Raw genomic sequence first — 25005 nt, 5'->3', positions numbered from 1 at the left:
AGCACAGCTCTGAGGTACATTTAGGACAGAATGTTCCATGTTTGTTCCTATTAGTGTCCTTAGTGCCTTACTGAAGCCTTTCAACCAGCTTGACAGTGACTGAACGGCTAAAGGCCAACTGAGCAAGTAAGGTCAAGTCTTTCGTCTTATGAAAAAAATGGAAAGGGCAGATTGATCTCCTTGCTTCTCTCTGAGAGGTTAACCCTGGGTTGAAGGATTCATTCAGGTGCTACACATCCAAAATAATTGTTAGTATCTGTAGGATGCAGAAATATGTGCATTCAAAGTTAATCAAATGTAGTTCATGCAAGAGGGGCCAATAAGGTAATGCAGATTAACAGCTTTATTACTATTTATAATAGGATCTTTTGTCGTAAACCTCAGCACTGGGTCACACATTTTACATTAGCAACTGAGTGATGGTGCAATTGAGTTTTAATGTTGCAATGAAGACAGCCAGTGACTGCTTAACTAGTTGAGATCCTGGATGCCTGTGGTGGTGGGGGTGGGGAAGAGCAGCATTGTGATGCTTAGTATATGTATATATATATGTGTATATATATATATGTATATATATGTGTGTGTGTGTATATATATATATATATATATATATATATATATATATATATATATATATATATATATATATATATATTTCATTGGAATTAAGTTGTATCAGAAAAAGAGGAAATGCACAGTTGGCTCAATGATTTGTGGGAAAAAAAGAGAGATCTGCCCGATACAAAAGGTTTAGTAGTGCCCATCGAAAGAGAGAAGTAACTGTTTTGGGAATAACTGCAGGAAGAATACAAAGAAAAGTGATTGGATAAAAGGCTGAAGAGAAATAATAAGTGTGTATCAGGATTGCCGGGGGAGGTCCCCTTCCTGGGTTAACTCCTGCCATAGTTTTATTATACTGCTGTGGGTAATGTCAAGATTTGCATTAATTAAACTGCAGCGGGGTTTTATCTTACAGCAGGAGCAGCATGAATGTGTCTTCAGGACCATGTGATAAATACATTAGCTGATTCCTTATTCATTTTTTCTCATTTTATACACCATTCTTTTATATAGAATCAATTTGATTACTTAAAGTTGTTACTTAAAGAATCACTGCTTCATTTATTGCAAATTTCCCTTTGTAGTTTTTAATGAAAAGGGGACCAACCCCAGCAAAGCATAGCATGTAAAACAATAATAAATTATAGACTTTAAGTAAATCAGATCCTGAGTACCTTAGATTTTCTAAGATTTTATTACAGTTCCTTCTTTTTAAATCTTGTTAAATGAGTAAACTTGTCAAAATACCAGACCACAGAAGCATAGAGGAGCTTTGGGTGTTCAACACGTTTCCTATTAACTAATTGGTGTAAAATATATTTTTGTAAGTACAGTTGGCTTTGTGTGAATAGATCAGACAGATTAATAACTTTGACTTAGTGTTTTCCACTGATCTTTATTGCTTGTGACGACGTGCTTTTTGCATTAGAGAAATCTGATGTTGTTTGCCCTCTCTATGAATTGAAAGTAAGTAAATCTACAGTAAATTAGTGATAGAATATTCCCTATCCCATAATATTAGAAACTGGGAAAAAAGGCCCAGATTGAAAATAACAGCAATTACAGTGTACTTCATAGTCAAGAGACTCTGGATATATATGAATAGGACTGGGATCACTTACAGAAACCCTTCATAGTATGCTTCATGTTTCTTTGGGGGGAATAACGGCAGCCTTAAAGCCCTCTGGTAATATCTAGGTAATAAGGAGAATTTTTGATGGAACTTGCTGAAGTGCAGATAAGTATGTACTCACTAATACTTGAAAAAAAATATTGTCAGACACACTCTCCCTTCAAACACACACACTACACCCCAACACATTATCCTAGAACAGTGATTTTTATGATCATGAATGCTGCCAGAGCGTATTATTGGCATAGATCTGTTGTGTGTAGGTGTGTTTGTTCTTGAAATGAACCATCCAATCTAATCAGTCCCATATGTTTGAGAGTAAATGTGACTTGGCTGTCAGCATCTCATGAAGTGTGTCTGACATGTTCCTGTTGATATCCATCATCCTATTTTCATAGCGTCATAGCAGTGTAGCCTGTAATCTAATGCTTACAGCAGAACTGGAAAAGGAAGGGTTGACTTTGAATGATCCTTCCTCTTCGCCATTATGTTTGTCTTTGCTCATAGTTCCTATTTTCTGGAATATTTTGTTGCCGGAAAACGGCTTGCGTTTTTTGTTCGTTCTCCATTGTTAAAGAAACCACGGCTTATTATGATGAAATCATTGGGCACAACAACAAAATTCCTTCTGCATTTTTGAGAGAGGTGTGTCATGGATGTACTAGGTTCAGCCTCACACAGCACTGGAAGCCAATTTCAATCAACAATGTCAGTTCATAGTCTTCACAAGGAAGCTCCTGTTTTAGATCCACCAGTGCAACATCAGTGTCATAACAGCTCCTGGCTCATTAGAATGCAGAACGAATTAACCCGCTAAATAACATAAAAGAACTTCCATTATCTGCCCTGATAACGGCGATGGCTGATCAGCCCCCACTTAAAAGACACTAAAGCTCAAGAGTTTCAGCGATGGCACCGCGTAACATAATCAACTCCTACGCATGTTTCATTCAGCTCCTGATGCTGCAGCCCCTTCATAAGATCTCCAGAATGTCTCCACCCTGCCTTTTCTGTAATTACATTCTGCACTGGGAGAGCCCACGCTGCACCCCGCCACTGATCTCTGACAATGAAAGAAAGGCACCAGAGAAAGGAAAAAGGCTGTGCAGACAAATAAAGGAGCATGTTCTCTGAGTGCATGGTGTGGAGGGGCTGTGAGGGTGGGGGGTATGTTGAGGATGATGGGAGTATTACTCCCTGGGTTATCCCGCAGGAGGAGAGGATTAAGAGGAATCTGTCTGAAGGTGAAAAGGTCTTATCCTTTCTAGTGAAGACCTAAAGCCACTATGAGAAAATGTTTTTTTTTTCCCCCCCAGACAGAAGCAGAGCAGGAATGTATTTAGCTATGTAAACTGGGATCCTGTATTCATCAATCATTTGCAATGTGTTATGATTACACATAAACTTCACTTTGCTAATGGCTTCATAGTTCCAAGTTAAGGAAGTACATTTAAGTTGTAGCTGTGTCACAGAGTGAGTTTTGACTATAACAATTTACTATGGCATTTTGATTTCATTTTTGAGCAAATGTAAAAGTAATCCCAGCAGGTGAGGCTTATTTCATCATCGCTCCAGATGTGTTTGTCATGTGCAATGTGCTCTGTTTTTTTTTCATTTCCTTTTGTGTGCGTAGGTGTGGGTAAGAAGAGCTATATGTACATCTGTGTGTCTGCACTGGGGGTGTGTATCTCTACATAAATTGCTTTGACTTTATCAAGTTAACTTCTTTTGAAGGAACACCAGCTGGTCTCGCCGTCTGCTTTTGGGGCTCTCATATAACCCAATGCAGAGGAGCCGTCCCAATTATCTGCCACTCAGCCTACCTGCCTTGATGCCACGGGACATACGCTTGCTATATTGTAGTTTTCCTGTGGGAAAAGATAGACTCAGACTTGTCAAGTCTTAATACAGTCAGTTCTTTCAAGCTTTGCTCTGTCTGTTCCTTCTCCTCAAACTCATTTTCTGTATATCAGAGGATATTGACTTTACAAAATCAAATCTATCTTATCTTATCACTGGGTGTTTGTTGTCTTTTTCTTTATTATTTTCCAACTTTTTAAAGTTGGTACATGGTAGAAAGTGTAGTTATGAATCATTTGGTTTCACAAAACTATGTTTGGCCCTCCTGGTGTGGCTGGGGTGGTCATCTCCAAAGCCAATATCCTAAAGACATCGAATAATTCAGATAGCCCTGTGTGATGTATTACATTGGGCAGAATATTGTGCTCCTAGCCAGTTTTTATTTTGTCATATTGTCACATTGTGAACTCTGTGGTGTGGTTCTGTTGGTGTAATAAAAAATTACTGAAAGTCCCCTTTCCCTCTTTTAGCAGTTTTAGCACGTCACATCAGTGGCAGGCGTCAACTTTAAAAACAATCCCGATATTTTCCCACACTGGCTTTCTGCCCTCAGGTACATCTACATAAAATGACAGATTATACCCCAGTGGAACAACGGAACTTTATTGCCAACAAAGAGAAAGCAGCAGAAAGATTGCTGTTCTTCGTTGTTAGCTTAGCGCATAACAGCGGTGCTCTCGACGTGCGGTAGATTAATGGCTTGTCAGAAGAAACATCCGCAGGGCTGCCACAGCAATCTGAAGATGTGTTTTCTGTCTTATAGCCACTAATGGGTCTCAAGGGCTGCCCGTGCAGCCAAGCACATACCCTCCCTTTATTACTCTATAGTTTAGAAAAGAGGAGACTAATCACAGAGCTGGCATCAAAGCGGTGCTGAATGTCAACAGAAATGACACGTGTTCCTAAAAAGAGGCATTAAATCCAGCATCGCGTGTGTTGCTGTTGCATACTTTCAACTTTGAAAAGGTTAATTTCACTTGCTCTTTCCTTGAAGTAAATCGGCTTTGAAGAAAACTTATTAGCCACCTTCCTACGTTGCACCTGATGGAAAGCCATTCACTTTTTCATGTTTTTCACCATTAACACTAATGCTCAGGGTCAGTGATTGGACTGCACCCATCTAATGTCGCAGGTTCATTTGTTATAGCTTATCTCCTACATTCTGTTTTTCATCAGAGAAATGACGGTGTCTTTCCCTCTTGTCTGTTCTCTCCTTTTTCGTGTTTCACTTGTGTTGTCTGTCTCTCCCTGCTCTGTCTGAATTCCTCACTCCCCCTCCTCTTATCTGCAGGTAACAGTATACTACATTCTGCTGCAGACAGCGTGACGAGCGCCGTACAGAAGGCCAGCCAGGCTCTGAATGAGCGCGGCGAGCGATTAGGCCGGGCTGAGGAGAGGACTGCAGACATGATGAACAGTGCTGAACAGTTTGCTGTGACTGCACACAAGGTGAGGCAAAACACAGGGCGGGTTTAATGCATTTAAATTCTGACCTCGGGTCCCACCTCCTCTCTTATAGAATATCTAGTTATGATTTTAAAGTCATTACTAGTTTAGCCAAAAGATCAAACATTTTACTTAACCCTGAAGATAATTTGCAAGAGTTGCCTCATCGTGACTCCAACCTCTCAGTAGTCGTGCTTTCTGCTCTGGGAAGATAATAGTTTTTTTCTTCCCTCATTTATTTTCTTTAGTATTTCTCTATAGGGTGTTCTCTCATCCTCCTTTTATCCCATATGTCTTGCTTGTCTGGAAAACTAATAGCATGCTGTTTAATGAGGCTATAATACTTATCCTATGATATAAAAAAAATTCTATTGCTTTGCAACAAGCGCAGCTGATTACGATCATCATAGCTGCCTCTCTAATAACACATAGTAGCTATACACACCCCTGGGTTTACAGCCTGGCTTCTTGCGCTGTTGTGCTGTCAGTGGATAACCTTCCCTCTTAGACATGTGCCAGCAAAAGTGGAATGTCACTGTCTTTGATAGTGAAGCCATCCCCTACCCACGGAAATTACTGTTTTGAATGATGCATAATACCATACTAGCGATGGTGGGATAATTGAAAGACATTTGAAAAGCCTTTCATGGCCCTCTTACTGTTCACAGATGAGCCTTCCCACCGTGATGAATTACAGAAACTGTGATAAGTAGAGAAAAATGTCACGGCTGTGGTGGTTTCTGGAGAAAATGACTGTAGAACCCCCATGAAGAATCACTCATTTTTCCACATTTCTCATTTCATTCGCTGCCATTAGCCTCCATCTTTATAACTTGTCGTTTGTCCTGCACATTATTATCCAAACTCATACTGTTGCATGTCTGAAGCCCTCTGTTTAAGGCAGTAGGTAGCAGTACAAATGGATAGTATTGCTAGAATTAACAAAACAGTCTGCACTTTACCCATTATATTTCTGGCTGACAATGACTTTGTGGATGGCTTGACAGGATGTGTCGTGAAGGATTTGAGCTTTTCTATTTTTTAAGTAGCATGTGTTTTAAGTGGACTAAGCTGAGCGTCTGCAGTGCTGTGAGCCAGTCACCTTGTCCCTTATTCTCTTGGTTCACTTCTGTAATTCCATTTCTGTGCCTCGCTGTGCGACAGCAACTGATTTAGCTTGGCTGCTTGGCTTTAATCAAGACCATTCTTTTCTGCGTGCTGCTCTACTGCCCCCACTTGTTCAGTCTGTAGAATTCAATTCTATTCATTTTTCAGCAACATACCCTATACTCAATCTGTTGCCTGTGTGTGTGCATGTGTGTGTAAATGTGTGTTTGTCTACCATCCTCACCTCTCCCCACCCTGTAGCTTTGTATTAGATTGGTGGCCCAGGTCATCTCTCCAATGAGCCTCCAGCCAAGCCCATTTGAACCTGTGTTGATGAGATAAATTAAGTTAACTTGTCATTGCCTAAATAAAAAAACAAACAAAAAAAAACCCCACCAGGAACCATGGCTGATGTCCAGCTGTATAAACAAACTTCCCCTAACAGCTTCTCCTCCTTTGTTGAAGAGTACTAAAATAATCAAATCTGTACATTACGTTTCCTCATTTTCCGAATCACTGTGCTCGCATCCACATTTTTCCAAAGAGACTCTGTTGTATCTGCTTATTTCTAGCAGGGTAGCATTTTCCTGATAGAGCATTTTTTTAACATCCACTTGCACCGCCTTGTTGAGTTTCTCATGGTTTTATCCTGCTCCCCCACCCCAATTTTTCTACAGCTTGCCATGAAGCACAAGTGTTAGACCACTGCCAAAACCGACTGGGCTTGGGGGGGGGGTTCACCAATTGCCAGTCCCTGTACAGAAGAAGGATTCCAGATTTGATTCTTTTTAAAAATTTTAATATTATTACTATTTGTTAACAATGTTAACATTTTAATGTTGTTGGGTTATTGTATTCTGGTGCATCTTCCAGTGGTGACGCATCAAGCAGAGGGGAGGAAGAGAGGTAAACAATGCTACTTCACACCGTCAACAGAATGTTTCATGCTTCTGTTTGCCAAAAAAAAAAAGTTCAAATCCACGGCCATGACTGTATTTGATAACCACAAGCACTCATAACACTTCCCCTTTTCATGTGCTCACAGGCCAAATTTGAGTGTACACATGATGACAAGTCATTATCAGCAACCACTCCAAGACAAGGAACAGCTTGTGTCACAGATTATTAATTGCCAAGTTATGTATTAGCACTGCAGTGATTATGCAGTCTGATTAATGAGTGTGGCAGACCCTCTCATGGGTATCATTGGTGTGATTTAGGATTGGGTGGAACTATGCCACATAAATATATAACACGTACATACCTGAAGAAGATACCACGTTTAGGAGAGTGGTTGCCAATTTTTTGTTTGATTCCCCCAACTCTGCACTCTTTTGGGCTGTTGTTCTGTCCAGGATTTCAAATTGTATCAAAACAGTATTAGTTAAAATATTGTCAAGATGTTATTTCATAAGCTGCGGGTGAGATTGAATAGAGTTGTTTGGGCGACATAAAATATAACAGCAGTGAAATATTTAGGCCTCTGTTGTCTGTCATTCAAAAAAAAAACAAAAACAACAACGTTGAATACAATTGCCAACATCTTTGGAAGTGTACTTGAAGAACTCACTTAATAAGCTTTTTCATTACAATCATTTATGTTAAAGGGGGGAATTCAGTAAACCAGCTTCTGCGTTGTAAAAAGCGAAACATGTAATTCTTCTAGTACAATTATCTCAATGTCTGTAGAGCTAATATGTCTCATGAAAATGGGATGTTTTGAAATTACCTATGGCTGTATATCAACTACATTTAGTAGACATCCCTTGTGCTTTTTGTATAATTTGAGTTGTTATAATAATCGTAATAATGATGTGTGTACTGATAGATAAAGGCCAAAATGTCTCAAATAGCAGCAGCAGTGTGTAGTCGTTTATTTTTTCGTGTCAGTGCTCACACTGCCTTTATCTTTTGCTTCCTCACTGGCAGGATACCACCCTCACAGTTGAGATGTATTTTATTCTTTTTGTATTTTGAATTTTATAATTCATGATGTTAAAATGCACTGACAACCTTATCTTGCAGAGCACTGTTGAGTTCATAATGAAACGTTCCAGTTGCCTAACTCTTAGTGTGCTTTGATTCCTCTCTCTAACACTTTGGATGTTTATTGTTTCAATAAAAAAATACACAAAAATGGGTTTGTATTATTCTCTGTGTCCTTTTTATCACCAGCGTTAACAATTCAGTTAAACGATGGAATCGGACGTTACACATTTATTTTCGTTGGTTATTCTTCATCATTATTGCATTTGTTTGTTTTTACTTCCATGGATGTTCTCGACCTGTGAACAATAAGCTGCCAAAAACTTGTGTGTCTCAAGGGTCATTTTCTCTTCATGCTTCATGCTTCAAAAATGCTTTTATCACGCTGATCTGGACTCTCAGTGATACTGCAACATGTAAAGTAAAATGGTTCTTTATTTGTGCCTTTTGCTGTGAGCATCTCACCTCAATCTGCAGTGATTTATTTACATTGTTGAATATTATTTGCATGCGTCTTGTTTCACCATGGTTTAAATTCAGTTACTAGTTCAACAGTGTGTGTTTATGTAACATATACATTATTAATTGTAGATAAAGAACATTTTTAGTAGTGACTGAAGTTTTTATATTTCAGTTCTGTCGTGCCACAGACAACTCCGGACATGACTGAAAAAGTAATAAATATCATGCTTCTTCACGTTGTGCAGCTTTCCCCACTGCCCATGATGTTAACTCTGTAAATCAATACTGGTAATATTTCTTCTGTAAAGGGTAAATTATAGGATTCAGAATTACATTGTGTGTGTGTGCGTGGGCGTGTGTACATAATTTGTGCATTTGTGCCACTCCTGGCTAAAGTAAAGACTGCTCTCATGTGGTGTAGTTTAAAGATGGAGTCTGTGTCCCAAATATAAATTAAGGACCCACCACAAGAAATTATAACAAATGATTTTAACTTTCCATGATCTCAATTAAATATGAGATCTTTTTCATGCAAGGAGTAACTTTAAACAATAAATAAACGTTAATAGTAACGCATTTTGACACTAGAGTAAAACTGGCCTTTGAATTCTGATCGACTAGGAAACAAAATTTTTCCATATCCGTAAAACATTTAACAGCTTTAGCTTTTTGTCAAATTTCTTTGTTGTCAGGTTGAGTTTAGATTTGAAACCTAATGAAGTGCCATCAGAAGAAAATGATAGAAAGTCCATTAACAACATTTGAAGCTCCAAGCTATATTTTGTTAATTCAGTTTGCTTGGTTTGAAAAAACCTGTCAGTTTTCTTGTGACATTTTATTTTTAGGATACCCATATCAAAGTTAATCCATCTTTTGTTATATACACATTTTCCCACTGATGCCAGTATCATAAAACAATTAAAAGTCATGAACATACAATACAGAGTAGTTTAGATAATGTATTCTTGTACAACTCGGTTCACTGTTCATGCAATATCACTATATTGTATTACATCAATTATTATTACATCATTCACTGTTTTCACGGAAGCAGGGAAGAGCTGGTGAGGCTGATAAAGACTTCCGAAGGTATAGCGCAGTCAAGTGACTAGAAATGAATCTTATCTAAATATCTACATTATCTTCTCCCTCCAGGCCACCTCTTAATAGTGTTTTATTCTCCCAGTTAATGATGTGGACCAGTCTGGCAAGCAAAATGGCAGTATGTGCAGTAGCAGTCCTGATATACATGATCTACAGCTTTTAGAGCTGCAGAGGGGGTGGGGGTAAGCACCTCATAAAAGCCTCTGTGCAGGACTTTGTCGCCATTACTCACTCTGCCAAGTCCTGTGAATTATACCTCACTCCTTAAACCTCACCCCTAATCGTTCAGCTCTCTCTTTCCCTCCTCGCTCTAGCATCCCAGAGGTCCCAGCGTATTCCTGTCCAGTTGCTGCACGCACATCATGGCGTATGTCTTGAGACCTGAAAGTGAATGTTTGTATGATTGTGACCTGATTCACTGGGGTGCTGTATATATTTAACATGTACACCAAGTAGAGTCAAGTTCTTTAGGACACCACTTGAGGGTGCTCTAGTGTTGTAGAAAGACCTAACATCTCTGGCAGCTGGCTTTATTGCCCAGTAGCATATTGATTAGTAGAGCTGGTAATAAGTACGCAATTTTAGTGTAATGTGTACATTGATTGCAGGTTGAATATGTGAATTAAGGGCTGATTGGAAGCTGTTCAGTATCAGTAATTGGTACAGTCAGTCTTGACTGAGACTTGAGTTACAGTGGGACAGAGCAAGTGAGCAGTTACGCTATCAAACGTTTTATCAACCTGCAGACGGAGCACAACAAATACCACCAGAAGTCTTGACATAAAGATCCATGTATCAATTTTGCAAGTAAAAAAAAAAAATAGAATTAGTCCTTTTAAAATAAAGGGGGGTGTCTTTCAAATTGCATAACAACTTTTTTGGAAATAAATGCATTTCGTCAGACAAGTTTAAACTAAGAGGATAAGACATTATATAAAAATCAAAACAACATGACAGGAAATTATAAGCTCACATCCAAAATTATACCAAAGTAAAAGTACAGAAGTGTTATCAGTAAAATGTACCAAACGTATTAAGAGTAGAAAAGTATGTCACTGTAATAATGTTATGCATCATATTAATGAATTACTACTACTGATGCACTAATGTATAAAGATTATTTTAATATTATAAAGCTGGTGAAAGCAGAACTAATTTTGTATAGTTTATATGCTTTTGAGTCGTTTAATTTTTAGCTGCATAATATTTTATAAACCTATCATTGTTTTTGATGAACAATCTTAATCCGCAAAGTAATCACTAACAATAATTAAATGTAGTGTTGTAAAAAGTAAAACATTTCCCTCTGAAATGTCCTGAGTCCAAATGAACAAAAATGGAGATGCTCAAGTAAAGTAACTTTTAATTTAGACTCATCCCAACACTTATTTATTTTCACATGCAGAAGAAACACTGCTGGAGCTGACACAGAGTAGCCTACTGTCGGAAATTATTTCTTCGGTCATCTCAGCAAAAAACTGGGGAATTTTCCCAGTAAGCTGTCACCTTGAGAGGTGCAGTGACATTCTTGTCAGCCAGGGAGTTGGTGTCGCTTCAGGAGAGGCACAGTGGCTGCCTGACTAACTAACTGGCTGGCCAACTAGCCTCAAGGCAACTCCTTTTTAATCTGCCAGCCTCCCCAAAGCTCCATAGGAGTAATTACAGGTTACACCCAGAGGTGAGAAGGCCGAATGAATTGGGACTGCACCCCTATTTCTCATTAGCGCATACAAATCTCTGCAGTGATTCCTTAGTAGTCCTATTAGTCAGGACTGGATTTTACCCCGAAGTCAAAGTGTAATAACTGTAGCAGGATATTGCTTTTGTCCCTGAGGTATTCTGGAGAGTGAGATCTGGAGAATTGTGCCTGGGCAGGATTTCTACAAACTGATTCAAGCATCAACAGACAGTGCTGCAAAACTTTTTCACGTGATGAGGAACAGCACTGTGTAGCTGTATGTTCTATGTTGTAAATGAAATCTGTATAGCCATTTCTGAAATGTGAGAGTGCTCCGACATAGCCAAATATTTAAAAAGAGCATTGCATTCATAAAAATCACACATTAAACTATAACTTAACTTTGGACTACAGTTGCTTTGACTTTACATTTCACTTTTGAACTAAAGATGATAAATAATAAACAATACATTTCTCTTTGTCTGTGTCTTCAGAAATAAAGAGAATAGCTATATATGCAGCTCAGCCAGCTATTCCAACGGGGTAAATTACACACAGAACAATTAGAACTGCATGACTAATTAATAATTAATAGTTTGTCCGTAAGGCCTGTATATTTCTAATTGTCCTTGCATATTTACACAGTCAGGGGAGTGCCATGCAGACAACGCCACTGTAGAAATTTGATCCAAAAAAGTAAAAAATATAGAGTAGGAGCTTCATTAGTTACCTGCCATAACTATGTAATTTGAAGCAAAGCCTGTGAGTTAGTCCAGGGGGACGAACTTGCCTGCTGAACTCCCACATGATACAATCCAGTGCACCGTCTGTGGTAAGGTGGTCTACTTAAGCTGTCAGTACCCTGCCTACGCTTTGGCTGTGCTCCACTTAATTGCTAACGCAGCTGTATTACTGCTTCAAACACTTACTGCTGCTGTTTCATAAGCAAGCTCACCTGCAAACAGTCTGATCATGGTGCAGCTGGAAAACAGAGCAACTCGCCGCATGTTTTCTTTACAGTACCAGGCTAGGCTGCTGCACTTCCTTTGTGCAAACACATGTATCACGGGTTGATGTCTCGGCTCTATTTAGGCAATGTTTTTGTGCTTAGCAATATCAGTAATGTGGCATTATGAAGCTGCTGGTGCTGGTTTTCTTGCTCTCCTGCTGTAGGCTAGTTCTACTTATATGCTGCTGACCTATGCGCTGTATATGGGTATTCTGAATTTCTTATTGTGGCTGTCCTTATTTTCCTTTAGTTGCTTTTGTGCATGTGTACTGTATGCTACTGATTTACATGAGTCTGCTCGTATACAGCTGGATGTGGGGTTCATGTCATTACACCCCAGTCTGGGCTGTGCTGGGGTTGGAATGATGAGATCAAAGTCTGGAAGCCAAATATCATCTCTTATACTCCACATGAGAAGACTGACTAAATTATATTTAATATACAGTGTGTTAGCGAGTACAATTATACATGACTGCACAAATTACCCAAGCTGACAGTGGACAAAACGCTGTTCTCTCTTGGTTTTTTATCATTTAAATTTAATATCTTTAGGTTTTGGACTGTTGATTGTCACAGCAAATTTTATGAAGAAGTCAGGATTTTTGGCTATTATCTGACATTTTGTGTACATAAAAGAGAATGAAAATAAATAAATAAATACATAAACACAGATTGAGCCTGAATTCATAGTTATTATATATCATAAAGACTTAATAGTAAACAATAGAATATGAAAATTGACTCAAGCAGCAAAACTGAACAAATAATAGGTTAAATAGCAGCAAGGCTAAGAAAGACAACCTCTTGATCTTATGCAATGTAGCATTCACCTACACGGAGCAATGACACTTGTTTACCTTGGCTGAGCTGAGCTATGATCACATGGCGCCACCAAGCAGCCACAGAGTCAGCACATCTGAAGCAGATTCCTGAGCGAACTCACTGAGGAGGGAGGAGTTCGTATCTTTTCAGTGTTGCACATCAGACCTGTTCATGAATAGTGCTCCATGTCAATTGTGCAAGTAACGGAAGTGTATTTATTATTTAACTGGGGAGGAAGAAAATGAGTTTTGTCAATTTTTACGTGAGGAAGAGGCAGCGACTGACTGATGGAGCTTGGGAAGTCACCTCAGCACCCTGCCCACAGTGACTTGGCAGATGTGTAGTGAGGCGAAGTGCACAACAGCTGCTTGCTCTAAATCGGGCCGCCCATCCTCCCCATTCTCCTCTCTGCCTTTGAGTTCCTGTGGAGTGCAATGTCAGCCGTGCTGGAATCATCATTCATTATGCTGATATGTATCTACCTCACATAGCTTTCTCTCACACTTGATGTTTTTTTTTTTTTGTGTTGTGTTTATTAATAAATCCAAAGAGATATTTTTGAGCTGACAGGAAAAAGCATAGATCGGCATTTTCTCTGCTTACAGAATATAAATATCACCTTAAGCTTCTGCTGAAAATGAGACTAGTTTCTGAAGACAAATGGGGGTGGAGGAAAGAGATCTGCAGTGACCCACTTCCTTGTGCACCTTTTATGCCATTTATGTTCACAATACAGTATACACAGGATTATTGTTGTTTTGCAAGGTACAAAACATTAGAGATCCTTGCTGTTTCACTGAAATTGACAAAAAAAAAAAAAAAAAAAAACAACAACTGCACTGACTGTAAACCTCACTCTGTGACAGAGCCTGTGGACACATCTTGATGTCTGTAACACCTTTAATCCTTGAAACATACAGTATAGAAAAAACAGAAAAGCATTCTGTGTGTTATTTGTGTGTGTGTATGTGTGCACATACACAAATCCTGCAAGTCTCATGGTCTGCTGTGGCATCATTATTGATCTAGCAGCCCACCCCTCTAGTGTATCCAGCTGTTAAAATATTGACTTGACTGAAGAAACAGATTGGCTTCAAACAAACAGTGACATGCAATCTTTCCTTCTTGTGGGAGCACTCAATGCCGCAGCTCTGCCATAGGCACGCTGAGGACACAGTGCATCAAATAGGGTGTTTCTCTGTTTCAGTGGGGATACATATGGCAGTTTCAGGATCAAAGGTGCAGACCTCAGCCAGATTAATGTTTTATACTTTCTGATAGCTTCGGTGAGAGATTCAGACAGACCTCTTAACTGGAGCTCAGAATAGCAGTACACAATGACCTAACCGCGTTCATAGACGTGTGGTGATGGTTTCGGTTGAAGTTATAACATTCAGGTATTTTTGTTTTCCTAAAGCCTTACTTTAAATTAGAAATCACAGTGTTCCCATGCAAATTTTAGCCGGAATTTCCGTCAATTTTGAGTTAGCTTCCAATAGGAACAACTTAACTGACATACATTATTAAAATAAATATGGAAAAAATATCACAGCATATCAAAGTGTGTTTTGAATTAAAAACAGGAGGAGATATGCATTAAAAATGTCTATAGCTGATCTAACCACTGACACACTGTAATCATATTTTATTTTTTTTTTAGGACAGGAAGGAAAATGATCTAAAGATCCAAGGGCTTTGGTTTTGAAGTAGAGGAAGCAGACAGTATGTTTGAAGCTACATCACCCAATCTCTCATTGGGTCTTTGTGATTGCTGACAGAGGTACAGTTTATAACATAAATGTGGCTCAAATCCACTCTTGCATCCTTAATCTTGAATCTTTAAATATAGATGCTCCTAATCATACACATTTTTTTTTTTTTTTTGACTAAACCCTTGAATGAGGATGAGCAAAGTATTACGATTCACATGAACACACACATGCACATTAAAATCATGTCACTGGGTTTGACTGATTGCAGGCCATTAATCATGCTAACATATGAGCTCCAGTCCAACTCTGTTAACATTGATCCGTGACCAGAGGAGGCTGTTGTGAAGACATGGCTTCACCAGAGTCACTTCAAATGTGCTCAACCTTGATTTTTATCCTTGAGTGAGTCCTAATGCGCCTTTGATAGCTGAATTTCTTGTTTTTCAAAGCATGTGTATGTGCAAAATGTTTTCACAGGCACTTACAAGTAATATCTTCTGTTGTGTGAAGGATGGTCCTGTTAAAATGCTTGGAGGAGCCTCTGATCCTCTGAGTCCCTGCTCACAGTGAGCAGGACATCAGCATGCAGACAACGCCCCACAGTTTTGCAGTGCAGGCTGTGTGAAGCCTCTAAATCACGGTGGAATATGCAGGAAGGAGAATTCATAACAAAATATGTCGCCTCTTGTTTGTCTATGATACATCACCACAGTCTTGTTAATATTCTCCAAATTCCACCAGAGGATTGGAGGGGGGCAACAAGGCGAGTTATTGTGCGTTTTTTTTCTGTCTGGGCTGGAGGTAACTGCAGTGTGAAGCTGTGAAGCAGCAAGAGTTTGTATCTCTCTCTATTGACTTGAGAGATTTATCTTCTAGGCAAGGAGGCGTCGCCCTAAAGCGTGTGTATCAGCAAAGTAACGACAGCCGCTGCGCTGACACCAGGGGGCAGCAATTAACATGAATTAATCACATTGATTTAGGATTCATCTTCCCTGGTGAGAGCTCTGTCTTTCTCTGCTTCACATTCTCAAACACAAACACACACACACACACACACCAAACGTGACACCATCTCTGTCCATGTTAATGCTGTGATGTGACTCTTTGTTCCTGAGCAGACGGTGAAGATACAGTCTCTTTGTTAAACTGGAGGAGGAAGAGGTCAACGCAGGTCAAATAATGTAGCGAAGGGAATGGCAACTATCTGCCTTAAACATGAAATCACCATCTTTTAAATCTGAAAATATGAACCAATAGCTATTATCTTTACAGAGAGAAATAATCACGTCATAGTTTTTAGGTTTTGCGTCAAAGCATGATACCAGTTAGGTGCATGCAGTTGTATAATATTTGCTGGTCCTCTCCGTGTCCTCACGTCCTTTCTCTTCCCCGTGTCCTGCTCAAAGGTTCAGCCTGCTGTGTACGCCCGTACTCAACCACTGAGGGGCACTGCAGCTTAAGCAGAGTCCTGTGGAGCGGCGGAACCTGGCTGAACCTTTAGAAGCGAGGACCGGCCGCAACAGTGTCAGCTGCTCACTTCATTGCCAGCCCCTAAAAGTTAACCAGGATACCCAAATCTGCTGAGTTGTCCTCTCCCTCCACTCCCCGCTCTACCGCAATACGACTTTTCCACCCAACTCCCAAAGAAACTTCTTTATATCTTCGTCTTCTGGCTATCCTCCTTTCCTTGTTCCCCCTCTCTCTCTCTATCTCGTGCACTTCATGTGCTCCCTCTCTCTTGTTCTTCCTCTTTTTCTTAGAGGCATCAGGTCCAATCCAGCTGTAGTCAATCTAATCCCTCTAATTCAGTTAATCTAATTTTCTGGATATGGTCACACTGCTCATCTCCACTACTGGTCCTCTACAGTCTCTCTCCGCACTCTGATTTCTGTCCAAATCCCCCCGGGAGCCTGCACTTTCCCACTTCTCCTCTACAACACTTCAGAAAAGTAACAGATTGGCACTAATTTGATCTGGTGAGAGCGTAATATTTATCAAAGTATCAAAGTACCAAATATCAGTGGCACATTTTAATGGAAGGTAAATCACACTCTTACCATACATTAGACTGTATACACCTCCCAGTGTTTGATTTGTTTTGATCACAGTGGCAGTGACTGTGTCAGAGCCACGTTCACGTTGTATTCTGCATCACTCTCCTCTCGGTTACTGGCATAGACCCTGGGATGATTCATCCTTACAGCACGTTGCTCTGTTTGCTGATTATTGGTGATTAAATGAAAGTTTTGCCAGTCTCCTGTCTTTGTCGGGGGCAGTTTATGCGACAGAGCTCATGAGTTATTTGATTCATTTAAATCTGACTCGAGAATGCAGCGATATGGGCTATGTCATATGTTTTAGCTTGAAAATTCAGCGTTAAGTGTAACAGCTGGGTTTTAATTAAGTGTTTATCAGTGCTAAGGAACATAGGATTGCTCTGGCGTGTGCTGCAACCTGATATACAGATCTTTGAATATGTAGTTTGGACGGCTTTATTCAGGAGTCACCGATAAGCTTTCAGCGACGGACCATGTGCTCATGCTGTACTATGAACAATCTGTTGGTTTCTAGCGGACTTGTCTCTCATTCAGTATTCATTAGAAGCTGCCAGGGTACAAATACATGCGTGTTTGAGGGATTACCAAGGTCTATTAACAGATAAGAGGGCCTTTCTCGGTGGGAATCGCTGGAGATAGGCTATGTAGGTTAAACATTATGTGTCCCAACATTCGCTCTTTAATCACATTCACTGATAAGCTCGGTGTTATTCGCATCTTGCGGCCCATTCTAACGCTTGCTCGCAGCATCTCAAACACCGCTTGTTTCATCATGCTTTTCCTGCCGCCACTCTATACTTTGTCTCCCTCTTTCACTCACTTTGCCTCGTCTATCTGTGGCTCCTGGCTGCGGCAAATCTCTGCAGTGATTGTCAAAAGAATGAATGCATTTTATCCGCATGAAAAATCATCTTTTTTTGCACGTCCTCCTTTAACCTGTTATCATGTAAAAGTGCAGAAGAAGAGGAAAAAAAACACAGTGTGCGTGGGGGGTGAGGGGGCGGGAATGGTGTCAGTCTCAGAGAGAGGATTAGGGCCAGGCCAATCACACAATCACAGGAGGTGCAGGGGGAAAGTGGGCCGAGTGGGACACACCCTTGTTCCATGTCTCACCGTCGGGGTGTCTTTTTTTTTTTTTTTTTCCTCTTCTTTCACTTTCTTTTTTTTTTCCTTGCTCTCTTTGGACTTCTCTTTTTATCCCACACTCTCTATCTCCCTCTTCCTTCAGCTCTCTCTCTCTGGCCGTTCTCCTCGCCTCACCTATGGCCCACTTGTGAATTTATAGGTCAACTGTCTGACAATTTCAGGTCCATCTTATTTAATTCCTTCCCAGCGGATGTCAGGAAAATGAGTTACCTGCTGCAGCTCAGTTCTCAGAATTGTTACTGCCTGCTGTCTGCTCGACGGATAGACTGCAGGAATGTAATTTGTGCACTTCTGAAAGTCATGAATAGTAAGAGGGAGATGTCCAATTAAAAGGAGAGTGAACATGTGAGTGTTCGGGAAACATTTTGTCCATGAATTGTTTAATTTGTGAGGCCTGATTAGAGATGAGCAGATCCTGCTATGTCTTTTCAGCAGCCCTCTGCATCTAATGGCAGATGAGACTAATCATGACTCTATTTTTATGTCTCACTAATGATGCAAGGATGGATGAGGCACGTCAAAACTCTTCAGCTGAGTTTGTTCATTAGTCCTTTTCTCTTTGTTACTTTTTGTTGCCTGTCTACAGTTTCTTTTTCCTCCACTCCAGCGCTGTCCTCAGCTGCCTTTTCTTCTTCGATCTATCTTCTTTTCCCCAGTGAAATATGGATGTGTTCAGGATGACTGCAATGCAGCTGAAACAACAGCAACGGCCTTACAGATCAGGCAAAAGGGAGGCTGGCCTGTCATCCGGGCCTGCGTGGAGGTTTAAAGAGCCCCCGTGCTTTCAGGATCTGGATTGGAGCTGGGTCGTCGGCCTGGCCAACAGATCCTCAGAAACCAGTACCTTTTGTCTCAGCATGGGTACAGAGAGACAAAAGATAAAAGATAAAACAAGACATAAAAAGAGACACAGAATAAGAGACAGAACCAAAAAAGAAAAGAAACTGTGAGAAAAATTGAAAGTCTAAAAGTAATAAGCCTTCAACCCACTATAAAGTTAGACAGAGAGATTTATTCATGCTATTGATGGTACATACACAAGGATTTTTTTTTTCATACTCGGCAACCATCACACATCAGTAGGCATGTCTGCAGTATTTTCAGCTGCCTCACACTGACCGGAGTGCTTCTCGGTGTCCACTCAGCCTCTTGTGGTCTGTGTAAGCAAGCCAGACAGGTGTTTTCCATTCTGCTTATCCTTTGGTTCAGTATCACCTCAGTCAGGCCCCACGCCAACAGAGCAGGTGAATGAGTGTCACCCGGTGCCCACCATGTATCAGCGAGGTAAATATAACACTGACTTTGGGGCCTTAGAGTTGATTTAAATGCCACAGGGAGTGTTCTGTCTTCTTTAGCTGGAATTGCACACAGTACAGAGGGTGGGAAAAGGGAGAGCAAAGCACTTGTGAACATATGTTGATGATACTGTGACTTGCATTCACATCTTGAAAAGGTGCAATAAAATGTGTGTAGAGAAACCCTACATGTTGGTAGCTTGAAATGGCAAAAAGAGTTCAAATATTTGAGTCAAGGATCTGATTTGGGCTGTAACAATTATTTTCATTATCAATGAATAAATAATCAAATAGATGATAAGTGCTGATTTGTAATTAAGGCAGATTACCAATGGTTGATAGTACATTCACCCAAGTAATATACCTAAGTATTGTGAGGTACTTGTACTTCACTTGATTATTTCAAGTTTCTTCATACCGCTACTCAACTACACTTCAGATAAAAGAATTGAACTTTTTACTCCACTACATTTATCTGACAACTGGGGTTTCAGTATAGATTAAAAATATCATAATCTTATAAATAAAAATATATTGTTAAGGATTAAAACAGTGGTTGTCAACCTATTGGCATGTGACAGCTTAAAAATTTTTTGTGTTGTGCCTTCAGTGACTAGATCTGAGTACCTCTTCCACCACTGCTGGTAACTTGCTGTGTATGTGCTCTTACATAAAAATTGAAGCTGTGTTTTACGACTCTTGCCTTTCACTCATTTTAGGCGTTTAGATTGGCTCCTTTTTGCAGGATCCAATTGTGTCCCGTCTCAGTGATCAGCGCTGTCTGTCAGTGTCCTGCTGCCTATCAGCCTGGGATGAGAGACAATTAGTGACAGTAGAAATGGCTTTTGCAGCAGACCCATTCCTCCTGAATTCCCTTGTCACAGCTCATTGCGATAAGACAGTGACTGCAGAAGCACTGTGAGTGGGATAGCAGGGCAATTACACTATGCATTCATTTTTCAACAGCCACTTGGGCTAAGACTGTCTTTAGGAGGCGCACGCGCACGCGCACACACACACATGAATACTAACCATAGCACTTAGAAAACAGGCCCTACTGCATCAAATGCAAACACACAATCTCACTCTAGAGTCTGTATGTGTTTGTGTGTTGTGACGAACTCTGGCTTATTCAACACAGTTGTTTTTTTTAGCCACTTGATGAGGGGGGAAAAAAAAGCCAAATGTAATATTAAGAGTCGAGATGTGCTCTGCCGCAGCATGCCTAAAAACTACTCACTTATTCGATGCACAGAAGCAATTAGGAGAAAATGAAATCTCTGCATTTGTGAGCAGAGTTGCTGTTTATTGCTCTGGCAGTGGAGCTGATTATTTTTGACTGCTGGCACCCTTACAGACAGAAAAAAAAGAGAGTCCCAAGTGTCGGATATCTTCAGGAAAATAATCTGTTTTGCTCATTCTATTATCAGTGAACTGAGATGTTCATGTGTTGCTGGGTGTCTTCGGAAAGCCTGGAAATGGGAGCTGGTCAGAGTCTCCTGCAGTAAATCTATATGATTGGCATCACTGTGGTTGACCCAACACATTCAGCCTCTTACTTTCATTAACCACCACCCACTCCTGTGTTACTGGAAATAAGCGTGGGTAAAACTCAGAGAAAAGATGCAACTCATGCTGCCATATATTTGTGTATGTGCCTGTATTACTCATCAGTTTAAATAACCACGTGCCTGTCAGGTTTAGGATAGGGGATTAGGTTTGATTAAGTGGATTTTGACGTTCCTCTACATACAAAAAAATTATCCACATATTTGGAAAAGAAAGTTCATAAAACTAACCTTAGGAACTGTGAAACTGTTTAATGTTAAGAATTTACATACTACTAATTTTCCACCACTTATGGCCATTAACCTGAAACTAACCTCACATTAAGATCTCATTAATATCCAATAAATAAAAAAGGGAATAAGTATTTTAATAAATAACTTGTTCTTTTACAACAAATTACTGATTTGTTGACTTTGAAAGAAAAGACCATCAGATGAAACAAATCACTAAAACTATAAAATAGTCTGATAGTCTGTTCATTTTTTTTTTTTTTTAGTAATTAATGCTTTTTTTAGGGGACAGAATAATTGAGTGACAAAGAATTACTGAGTGATAAAATATTTTAACTTGGTTGCTATTTACAGGCCGGTATCTGGTGTATGTCTTTATTCAGAAACATAATATTTGAATGAAAACTTGCACTGCACAAATTAAATTAGTCAGTCACTTAAGAGAGATTTATATACCACTATTTAGGTTATATAAAATATTATGTAGCAGAAAAAGTATTCAACTTCTGTATTTTGAAGCATTCAAACAGGACCTACTGATTTACATTTACACTTGAAATGATGCTATATAGCTGACAAGCTTGTACTATAGTCTTCATAGAACCATGAAGCACCATTCATTTACAGCTGTGACTCTGGATTTGTTCTCAAATAAATTAAACCTTATTTAACCTTCATATTAACAACCTTCTATTTAGCAATACATCAACAACACCAGTCCTGAGCTTTATACATGGCCTGATGAGTTGTTCATACTTACAGCAACAGCAAGTGGTGGTCCCAAGTGTAAATGGTGTAGTGTGTGTGTGTGTGTGTGTGTGTGTGTGCGTGCGTGCGTGTGCGTGTGTGCGCGTGTGCGCGCGTGTGTATGTACATTAAGTACCTGTCTCCCAGGTTCCAGGTCATGATTCAGAGGAACCTGAGAAAAATGGTGTGACGCTAAAAGCTAAAAGAAGTATTTATAAACAACCACTTACTGTGCCCTTATGTGCATTAATGTGTGTGTGCAGTTGTATAGCGTATGTTGTGTGCACTCAGTGTAGTCCGAATGAGGACAGTGCTCCCAGGTGCAACTTATATTTAAGAAAAGGATATTTGAGCAGATTAATTCTTCATAATGGAAGTGAGAAGTGCATGAATGTTACTGAAATTTACATAGAAAGCATAAATATCTCACCTGAGACAAAGATTAACTTTCACATTATATACATTTCTGTATATGTGATAAAGTTTTCTCCATTTCAATTACATTATTAATATATGCACATTGCCAGATGGTGTGTACTGTCTCACTCTAAGACAAGATGTTGTTAATAAATGTTAATAAATGATGGTGGAGAAACGCATTGAAAACACAGATGCTAAAGTCATTTAAATAAAATGTTGTGCATACATGTTTGTGCATTTTCTACATTCTATATGTGATGCAAAACCACTACATTTTTTGCTTCACATGTTGCACCCTGGGAGGCGCATCACAGCATAGGTAGAGCTTACAGCACATGTTCCTTGCTGAGAAAAGTTCTTACCAGAAGCTGTTTTGCTGAATTACTAATGAAAAACCAGTGTACGCAGTCGGAAACAAAGCTCTGCACAGGAAACTGGTGTCATGCAAATCGCAGTGGTCTTGATTTAAAGCCGACCTTTGTACCTTGACCCTTTGCATCTCTGAGTCGGCAGAGCTGCATAGTGTGCACTCAGCATCTCACTGCCTTGTGCAGAGGAAGCTGAAGAGGCAGAAGATGTAGGCGATGGGAGGAGCTGGGACTCTTGAGTGGAGCTTTAGGGGTTGGAGGGTCAAAGGGAGGCAGTGGGCCTCTGAGACCTGTCTTGATCTCCTGGTCAATGCTCTCACAGCATCCCACATTATGATGTAACATGCGTATGCTTCTTTGATCAGCAGTTTGTCTCATGTTGGCATTTTTACAATGGATATGGATTTAGTAAAAGAAATCGACTGGGGAGAATATAGATTGTTGTAAAACAAGCATTAGGATAATAGATAATGATACTGCCATATTCATGACATCTTGTCAGATTAATAAAACATGTGATTGAGATTCAGTTTTGGATTGTTCCCTTACATTACATACAGATATGCACGGGTCACTATATAATGCAAACACCCAAACAGGATGTTGTACAATAAAATCAGTAATATTTTAAGTGGTTCCTCAAAGCTGAGTATGCACAGTGTAACCCTGAAATCAGAGGTGGGAGCTCCAAAAACCTGACAGGTAATTCTGGTCTGATAAAGATTCATATTTCTTGTACTTGACAACGTGAAAATGTGAAGGTGTAGCTAGTGAGCAGTAAGTGGATGTGGACATGGAGATTCAGCAACAGGTCCAAGTAAATTACTGTGCTGAGTCACTGGTGTTGATGAAAGCAAGGCGCTTATTTACTGTATATAGCACATTTTGTACACAAATGCAATTCAAAGATCCTTTAAAAAATGAATCGGCAAAGAAACCTAACAAATGCAAGAAATGTAACAGAAGTTCAAAATGCATATTTAGATTCATTTTTAAAGCAGAATGATTAATTACAGCTTCTCTATGATTAAATTAGATCAATTGTGTAGTTACAGTTACAATTGGCATTTTGCACAGTTAAGCAGCACATATATTTTCCTATCAAGTATTTTTTTAAATATCGGAAGCTGCAGTTTCTGCTGGAACCTTTGGCTTCATTGTATTCCACTGTTCTTCAACATGAAACGCAGCACAGTGACTGCTGCTGCTTTAATTTGTGTTTACACTGTATTGCATGGAACACAATGCACTGCAGTCCCTGACTCGTGGGTGTCTCTGTAGGTCTGTTTATCTTTGTGTCTTCCCTTCAATGAACCTGTCAATCCTCAGTAATGGACAGTTCAGTCTTGACCCTGACATGGACCAAGCACCATGTCAGAGCTGTCACATGCCATTTTAAAAGAGAGCACACATCGCTTCTGGTGCACCTTGAAAATCTCTCTGTATCTTTGCAAAAATATATATACATTTTTTTCTTCATACATCTTTTCTTATTTTTTCCATCAGCCCTTGGTGCACTTATTGCAATGTGGTGTTTCTGAATTGTCATATATTCAGTTTAGTTACATGCCAACAGTGCACACTGTGTCACTTTTAAGATGGCAGTAGCCTCAGTATTCAGAGTGTCTGTTTATAGGGGTTATTCACAATCACGTCTGAGGTGAATATAAACAGCTGTCTGAAAATGACTTTAGCTTGTATCCTGAATTCCAAAGTGTTGCCCCCCCAGTCACCTTCCACTGTCTCTTCCTCCCTCCATTGCTTTCCTGACAAAGTGTCATTCCCTCCTGTGTCTCTATTAGCCTCAGCCCTCCATCACTGCCCCTCCCACTCTCCATTCCTCCATCCCTCCCCCTTACCTCAACCCCCTGGAGAGGAGTGATACTGCTGATGCATCACCACCCAAGATAATTTGTTTAAATGACAGATTAGGAGGGTAACTCGATTTGTGTCCGATACAGTATGTAGTGTCTGTTACCAATCTAATAAAGCCTACCCCCACCCCACCCGCTTTGCTTCCTCCTGCCAGCCCCTCCCCTTTGAACATACCCTGCCCCCTTGCTTGTATCTGCTGCAATAAGCTCCCAGTTCAGTGAGAAATAAAGAGGGGGAGCAGTAGAGGCTTGTCTCCAGGGCTGTAACACGATCGCAGGCAGCGGCCACCAAGGCCTCCACATTAATTGAATTGCGAGGCCGGGAAGCTGCAAGGTTTGGCGAGGCGCTCATTGACTCATTGATCGGCGCACAGGGGTTTCAGAAATATGCCTCGCAGTCGCAGCCAATCAATCAAACAA

At 40.0% G+C, this 25005-nt stretch overlaps 1 protein-coding gene across 4 annotated transcripts in view; it reads left to right on the top strand.

The window, feature by feature from the left end:
- The window catches only part of stxbp6 (syntaxin binding protein 6 (amisyn)), a 138533-nt gene that overhangs the window by 46812 nt on the left and 66716 nt on the right, over positions 1-25005 (top strand). For 2 of the 4 annotated variants that reach the window (XM_071499172.1, XM_071499171.1), the window contains 2 exons: positions 4845-5002; positions 6784-8246. In XM_071499172.1, the coding sequence (XP_071355273.1) occupies positions 4845-5002; positions 6784-6807 (182 nt within the window). In that variant the 3' untranslated portion in view covers positions 6808-8246. Of the gene's footprint in view, positions 1-4844; positions 5003-6783; positions 8247-25005 lie in introns of those variants that run through there. The other 2 variants (XR_011693740.1, XM_071499173.1) reach the window with 1 other exon arrangement.

The sequence above is a fragment of the Trachinotus anak genome, unplaced genomic scaffold (assembly GCF_046630095.1).
Source record: "Trachinotus anak isolate AG129_WGS33_773 ecotype Australia unplaced genomic scaffold, CSIRO_AGI_Tana_v1 ptg000015l, whole genome shotgun sequence".
In the NCBI taxonomy this organism is placed as follows: domain Eukaryota; kingdom Metazoa; phylum Chordata; class Actinopteri; order Carangiformes; family Carangidae; genus Trachinotus; species Trachinotus anak.
Note: the sequence above shows the minus strand (reverse complement) of the source record. Positions and strands in the feature narration are given on the sequence as shown.